General features: G+C 57.9%; 1 protein-coding gene across 1 annotated transcript; it reads right to left on the bottom strand.

The window, feature by feature from the left end:
• Nucleotides 1-609: 609 nt before the first annotated feature.
• On the bottom strand, nucleotides 610-7,319 carry NPPC (natriuretic peptide C). The gene is made up of 3 exons (XM_045030762.1): nucleotides 7,107-7,319; nucleotides 5,152-5,447; nucleotides 610-1,015 (listed from the first exon to the last, which is right to left on the bottom strand). Exons 1-2 carry the CDS (start codon nucleotides 7,317-7,319, stop codon nucleotides 5,172-5,174), a joined length of 489 nt encoding a protein of 162 aa, XP_044886697.1. The 3' UTR covers nucleotides 610-1,015; nucleotides 5,152-5,171.
• Nucleotides 7,320-7,701: the final 382 nt, after the last annotated feature.

Genomic DNA, 7,701 nt, shown 5'->3' with positions numbered 1-7,701 from the left:
CAGTGGGTGTTGGGTCCTGTCCAGTACTCAGTGATTATCTACCTATGGAATATATCAAATTATTTAATGAACTCCGGGCTTAGTCCTGCAGATCATAGGAAGGCAAAATCCCTATTTAAATCAATAGGCCATAGTCTGTTCTGCTACCGAGTGTAAATCCAGAGTAAACTGATTGAAAGTGATGGAATTACTCCAGCTTTACATTGATCAGGATCTGGCCCACTGGGTAAGTTGCCCGAGGCCCCAGTTCTGCGATAAACTCCTCATTGGTGGACCCTGCACAAATTCAGAAGTGAATGCAGCTTCGGGCAGGCTTGGCAATGCTCCTGCTGAGAGTTCACAACAGGATTGGGCCCTGATTACACGATTTCAGGATCGGATTTATAATTATTTCCTCACTGAGCACCCTGCATGAGAGGGCAAAGGCTAAAATGCAAATCGCTTTCTCTCTCTCTCCTCTTATAAAGAATGTATTGCTTCCCTGCTGTTAAAAGGAATTAATCTGGCACTTTAAAAAACGTGACTCAATCCAATAAATGAAGACAGGTTACAAAATGCCACATGGAATGATAATTTTTTTTTTTTTCTTACATTTTTCAACTATTTAGGACAAAAAAAGTTACACTGCTCGACTCATTTCATTTAGTTACATAAATAAAATTTTTATAAATATCTCTTTATAAACAATATATAAATAGCTTTACAACATAAATACATTTATGCATGACATGGATTTTCAAACAGCAATGTTATACAGCTGGCTTCATCAGTCTTTTGGAAAAGCACTGTCCTTTGTCCTGGTGAGTGTTTGTATAGAATATACAATATATAAGATAGAGAGAACTTTTTAATCTTAAAAAATAAGAAAACCAAAACAGCTGGTGCCATGACTCCTCGTACCGAAAAGAAAAACACAACCACGTCGTCTGTCCCATTTCCGGTGTTCTCTGCTCCTCTAGGTGTCGGCTGGGGAGTGGCCAGACATGGCCATGTGGGGGGAAATGTATTCAAAGCCCTGAAACAAACAAGAACAGGAAAATACCCATTAGTATTTCCTTTGTGGACAGCTTCCCATCAGCACAGAGTGCCCCCTCGTAACAGTCCCAAGGGATGTTGGCATTGGGAAGTCAACGGAAGTAGAGGCCGCCCTACTGGCGGGATCAGGCCCCAAGCATGCCAGCTGCCTGTCCTAGCACTGCCCGCCAGCTTCCCTGCTGGTAGCACTTAAAGGCTGAATCCTGAGTTGCTGCCTGCAGCTGTCCTGACTCCAGGTGGAGTTTTGCCTAATGAAAAGCCGTATAAGGCCCTGCAGATTGGAGCTATCAGTTATCTATACAGCGCCATTGGCGTGTGCCTGGTGTTGAGTTCCACCTGCAACAAGCTTTACAGACGCTAAGGGGCTGCATCTTGCCGCTGGATCAGCATGCACGGGAGGGCCTCCGCGCAGGGCTCCGACCACCACTCAGCTGGCGGCTGAGATCTGGCCCGTGGCAGAGATCAAATGGCATCCTGTTGGGTCTTGTCGCCAGCCTCATGCCCCGAGTTCTCAGGCTGTGCCACGGGGGTAGCGGAGCAGGCGCCTTGATGTGCAGCTACAGAAGAAGTTCCTTTCTGGGGAGAATTTAGTACAAATGTACATTTCTGAGCTCCAGGTGAGGGGGTTTCTTTGCAGGCAGGGCGCAGCCCAGCTCAGGACTTTGGATAGTCCCTTTAGATCACTCTCTGAGCAACAGCAGGTGGTGGGACGACAAGAGCCGAGACCCTGTTGCAATTTCTTATGTGCAGACCCACTAGCAAGCATAAAAGTCATTTGGGTCTGATATTTAGGCACACACACCTGGCCTCTCAAATTCACAGACTGCAAAATGCCCGTTTGAAATTAGCAGTGTCTCTGATCTCATGTTAGGGCTGAATCTCTGTATTCTTCCATTTGCCTTATTTTTGCGAATGTCCATAGCCCATGGGGCAGATCCTTAGCAGATACAAATAAGCTACGCTTCACTGATTTCAATAGAACTATGCCAATTTAGACCAGAGGAGGATCTGTGCCCAACTAGATTATTGCAGGAACTTAGCATATTGTGCTTGTGTGTCAAGTGCCCAACACGCGTGTGGCTCTGCAGAAAGAAAGAACTCGTGGCTTGGATTGCAAACAAGAGTGACCCCAAATGATTAGTGTGTCTGCATGTTGCCTGCTTAAAGAATCAGAGCCAGAGTCAGAGCCCTCGGACACTGCGTAGGGAACATAGCGTATGCCCACGCAGTCAGCCAGCAGTCAGGAAACCGTCAGTATCCCAAGGGCTGCCCTGTTATTGCTGATGAATGTGGTCATCGCTTGAAAGTGAAAGTTCTGGTTCACATCGGACCTGGGAACTGTTTACATACAACGCTGCCTGGAGACTTTTCACAGTCTGATACCTGACCAGATACAAAGGATGGGCTGGCGAAGGGATCTCTCGGGAGCTGTGTAAAGGAACTGGAGAAGGCTCATGAATGTAAAACTAATGTTTCAAAATAAATGAATGGGAATGTGGCTTAGAGCAGACCCTTCAGCCATGGCAGGGCATTTGCTATACATCCTTCACTCGCCTAAGCTACCGAAAATATCTCGCCAGCTTCCGAGCCCCTCAGGCCTTTGTTTGGAGCACACGGCAGGTGAGTAACATCCTTTCTTGGATCCGCCTCTGCTGGTGAAATAGACGAACTTTGGAACTTACACAGAGCTCATGTAGCACATGGCATTCATGCAAGACACCTGTGACTGCGCAGCTATACTTAGAAGCGGACTCTGTTAGCTTCCGTGGACTCCTCAGGGGTCAAGTTTAAACAGGAAAGAAGCCTGGGGAAATCTCTACTTAACTGTCTAGGAGGCATTTATCAATGGCAGGGTTTTGATACAATTCCACAGATGTGGTTAAGAGCTGATACAGTGAGGTTGCTGGATGGCGGGGTGGATTTACGGTGGGGGAAATATATGGTGTCGTTTTTTAGGATTGTAAAGCATCAATACCATCTGATTTTCTGCTCTTACTAGAAGAGGGCATGGCATATACGCAATCACCAACCACAGGACTTAATCTGTACAGCTCAGAGACTAATTAACTCTCCAATTGGTACCAGTCCTGCCAGGCACCACCCCCTGCTTGGGAATCTATGTCTATACAGTGCACAGTCACCCCCTGACAAAGCTACACTAACATATCCCACAGCAGGGGACCCAACCGTGGCAGTAACGCTGATAGACGCTGCCATGGCTGGACCATCCCTGCAGTATTTTGGTTGTTAAATCAGGGCAGGTGCAGCGATTCCAAGCAATAGACATTGTTGCTATGTACTGTACATACAGTAGATAAGCAGGCATGTATGTGTGTGTATATATAATCTTCCACGTTTGTGCCAAATCTTTAGAACAGTAGTAGTGCTAATTATAATTACCCATCGCCTCCAATTTAGGAGTAAACAGGTGCAAGCCAAATCTGGGGCAGGTTGCATGGAAAAGTGGCCAGTCCCGTAGATTTGGGACCCGGTGTCCTTTCAAATCTGCGGACTTTATCACTATATATTACAGCCCCACGCACCCCAAAATAAAGGATTGACAAGCACACCTTAGCTATATGGCCAAGTACATGGATGTCTGCTCTCCCCTATGCAGGAGTTATTGCACTGAAGCCAGTGGAGTTATACCAGAGGGAGCGCGGAATCAGAAGCCTGGGATAGCACAAAGGTCACGTCGTGCTTTCAGACTGCCTCCCTCTTGGACACAGAAAGAGACAGACTCTTGTCTAAAATCCATGTTCCGCTGTCTGGGCTCACCCCAGGGCAGATTAAATCAACAGCTCCACCAGAAGAGGGAGCACCCTTTGGTCACCTCCACGGAGGGCTGGCCTTGGAAAGGCTTGTCCTAACCATGGTATGACTCTGCAATCATTACGACAGCACCCAGCCCCATAGCACCCCCAACCACCCAGTGGCAGTGATGGTAAGGGGATGCCCAGGGGGTTTTGCTGGAGATAGGCAACACACCTAAAAGAAGAACAAGAAATTGGGCAGACTGGGCAATACCCTTCTTTAAAATACAGCTGCATGCTGCAGCCCCAGCCCCAAGCACGACTGTCATGCGACTGTGGGCGAACCTGGTCTCCCTAACACGCACGTATTTCCAAGCGTCTAGATGCCACCATAATGGGCGCTAAGAAACGCACTAGAACAGGCAAAGAAGTGACCTTGTACAGTTGAACAGTCACTCATCCTGAGGTGTCAAAGATGCAGGACTTCAACTAAGCTGCCCTTTGAGCAGCCTGATTTGCAATCCGGGACTTTGATACCTGGCACATTTTGGGGTGGGGGTGTTCTGTACAAATTGAAAAAGAGTTTTTTACTCCCCCAGATATTTTCTAGTTTGTCTTCTCAGCTCTTACTTTTTGGCTTCTCTGCCAAGACCAGTATCTGGAGTTTCCCTGGGCTGCTTGTCCCTATTAAATATAAGGGTGACTGCAATCTGCTGTGTCCCCCCTGGGCCTTTCACCCTGCTCCACTGTGCATCCTGCTGGTTCCCACCACCCTGCCCCAGAGGTGGCTGCATTTCTGCCACGGGAGAGACACTCCCTGTATTAAGTATCAGAGGGGGAGCCCTGTTAGTCTGGATCTGTAAAAAGCGGCAAAGAGTCCTGTGGTACCTTATAGACTAACAGAAGTATTGGAGCATGAGCTTTCTGGGTGAATAGTCACTGCATCCGACGAAGTGGGGATTCACCCACGAAAGCTCATGCTCCAATACGTCTGTCAGTCTATAAGGTGCCACATGGCTCTTTGCCACTCTCTGTGTTGCCAGAGTCCAGGCCTGAAGCCCTTCCCAGAGGATTCAGTGCTCTGGGGGGTCCCTACACCTCTGAGTGCCAGAAGCGGGGACTGGCTCACTCCAGAGCCCTGATCCATGCAGTGCCTCCGGTCAGAGCCAGGTCACTGGGCTGGATGGAGCCTTGGTCTGAGCCAGTCTGGTGGCTTTGGCCGGCCCGGGGCAGGGCAGACAGTCAGGGGGGCCGGGACATTCAGCGGCTACGGTGCAGGGGGGCAGCTAGACCCAGAGGGCCAAGGGGGCTGCGGGGCCCCGCGCGGCAGGTGCACGGGGCCGCGGCTGCAGGGGGCACTCACCGCCGCCAGGTGTCGCCGCTCTAGCAGCCCAGGCCGCTCATGGAGCCGATCCGGTCCAGCTTGAGGCCGAAGCAGCCCTTGGACAGGCCCTTCTTGCTGACGCCCTTGTGCCGCCGCGTGCCGGGGTAGTCGCGCAGCAGCCGGGCCCAGGCGGCCCGGGACTTGGTGTCCACGCGCAGCTCCCGCAGCAGCCGCGAGCCCGAGCCCCGGCCGCCGCCGCCGCCCGCCGTCTCCCCTCGCTCGGGGCCCGCGGCCAGGCTCTCCGCCAGCTCGTGTCCCGGCGCGCTCCGTGGGGGCTGCAGGGCAGAGCGCAGGGGCACGATGCCGTGAAAGCAGCACAGACCCCCGGTTCCGACCCCCCCGAGCCCGTCCCGACCCCCGAGCCCCCCGGCTCCACCCCCCGAGCCCGTCCCGACCCCCCCGGCCCCGGTTCCGACCCCCCCGGCCCCGGTTCCAAACCTCCGAACCTCCCGGCCCCGGTTCCACCCCCCCGGCCCCGGTTCCAACCCCCCGAGCCCGTCCCGAGTTCCCCGGCCCCGGTTGCAAGCCCCCCCGGCCCCGGTTGCGACCCTCGAGCCCGTCCCGACCCCCGAGCCCCCCGGCCCCGGTTCCGACCCCCCCCGAGCCCGTCCCGACCCCCCCCGAGCCCGGTTCCGACCCCCCCGAGCCCGTCCCGACCCCCCCCGAGCCCGGTTCCGACCCCCCCGGCCCCGGGGCCGACCCCCCCCGCCCCGGTTCCGCCCCCCGACCCCGTCCCCGACCCCCCTGCCCCGGTGCCGCCCCCCCCGAGCCCGGTTCCGACCCCCCCGGCCCCGGTTCCACCCCCCGAGCCCGTCCCGACCCCCCCGGCCCCGGTTCCGACCCCCCCGAGCCCGGTTCCGACCCCCCCGGCCCCGGTTCCAAACCCCCGAGCCCGTCCCGAGTCCCCCGGCCCCGGTTCCGACCCCCCCCGCCCCGGTTCCGAACCCCGAGCCCCCTGTTCCTTCCCCCGAGCCCGTCCCGACCCCCCCGGCCCCGGTTCCGTCCCCCGAGCCCTCGGCCCCGACCCCCCGAGCCCGTCCCAAGCCCCCCCGGCCCCGGTTCCAACCCCCCGAGCCCCACGGCCCCGGTTCCGACCTCCGAGCCGGTCCCAAGCCCAACCCCGGTTCCGACCCCTGATCCCGTCCCGAGCCCTACCCCGATTCCAGTCCCCCCAGTCTCGGGCCCCAGTTCCAGCCCCCCGAGCCCAACCCCTCCCAGCCCCAGGGACCCCCAGTTCCCAGAGCCGGGAAAGGCGGCGCTAGGGGACTCTGTGGGGGGCCCTGCCGGCTTGCGACCTCCTCGGGAGCCCGTTTTCCTCGGGCATCTCCCCGCCCACCCGCAGGTTGGTGCGGCTGGACCCGGTGCCCCCTCCCGCAGCTTTTCCCTGGAGCCCGACCCCGCCTGGCCCCTTCGGGTCCCAGCCCCCTGCAGGCTGCTGCTGCCTCCTGCAATCTGCACCTCGGGCCCCGCCATGCACCTGCCGCCCGCCCGGCCCCCGAGGCTGGACAGTGGCACCCCGCAGGTGGGGGGGAAACCGGGGCTCTCGCGGCTCCCTCAGCACCAGGCGGTGGAAAGCGGAGTTCAGCCCTTCCCGCGGGGCAGCGCCGCAGCCCGCTGATGTCCCTGGGGCTGGGGCGCCCTGCCCGGGGGACACGCCGGCAGGTCCGGAGACCCAGCAGCAGCCCGCGGGTGAAGGGGGGAAGCTCCGGAGAGTGGGAGGCTGCAGCGGGCTGGGGATGCGGGGCTGGGATGGGGGGGATCTGCCCCCTCGTTACCCAGAAGCACCAGCAGGACTAAGGGGGCAAAGGAGCCCCCCCCTTCCCGGTCAAAGTTCCGCTAACTCCTCGCCTCTCCCTCCGGGGACCCTCCTGAGCGCGGTGGGGAGAAGCGGGCCCCGTCCCGTCCCGTCCCTGCACGGAGCAGCCCCCCGTTACCTTCCGCTGGGGCTGCGCCGCGGGTCTCGCCTCCAGCCGGACGGACAGCAGGGCCAGTGACAGTCCGCAAGCCAGAAAGTGTGAGATCCGCATCCTGGGGGGCAGGGCTCGGACTCGCTGCGGCCCCGCTGGGAGACGGACGGACGGACGGAGGGAGGGAGTCACCGGTCCCGGCTGCCCGCTTGGAAGTGCGGAGCGGGGCTTCTCCTTCATTCATTTATAACCCAACCTGCCCGGTGATGTCATCGGCGCGGCCAGGTCCAACCCAGCCCCCTGCTTAACAGGAGCCGGGATCGCGCCCGGGGCGCACTTCGCGGGGGCAAGTGACCTCAGAGGGACCCGCTTGTTTCGGGCAGAATTTGCTCTTCAGAAAGCGACCCCCCCCGCCCCGCCCTGTTCATTGGGATCCCGGGGGCTCCGGGCTCTGCGGGAGGCAGCGCTGAGATTGCGGGGGGGGGCGGGGTACCCCCGCCTGTGCGGGCCTGGGGGGGACCTGAGCTGAGAACAGGGGCCGACCCCACGGGGGAGCGCGAAGGGTCGAGTCAGCTGCTGCCCTGCCCCAGCCCCCAGCCCGCGCCTGGGTCTAGGCGAGCCT

The sequence above is a fragment of the Mauremys mutica genome, chromosome 9, assembly GCF_020497125.1.
Source record: "Mauremys mutica isolate MM-2020 ecotype Southern chromosome 9, ASM2049712v1, whole genome shotgun sequence".
In the NCBI taxonomy this organism is placed as follows: domain Eukaryota; kingdom Metazoa; phylum Chordata; order Testudines; family Geoemydidae; genus Mauremys; species Mauremys mutica.
The sequence above is the reverse complement of the archived record's forward strand: the minus strand, read 5'-3'. Positions and strand labels throughout refer to the sequence as shown.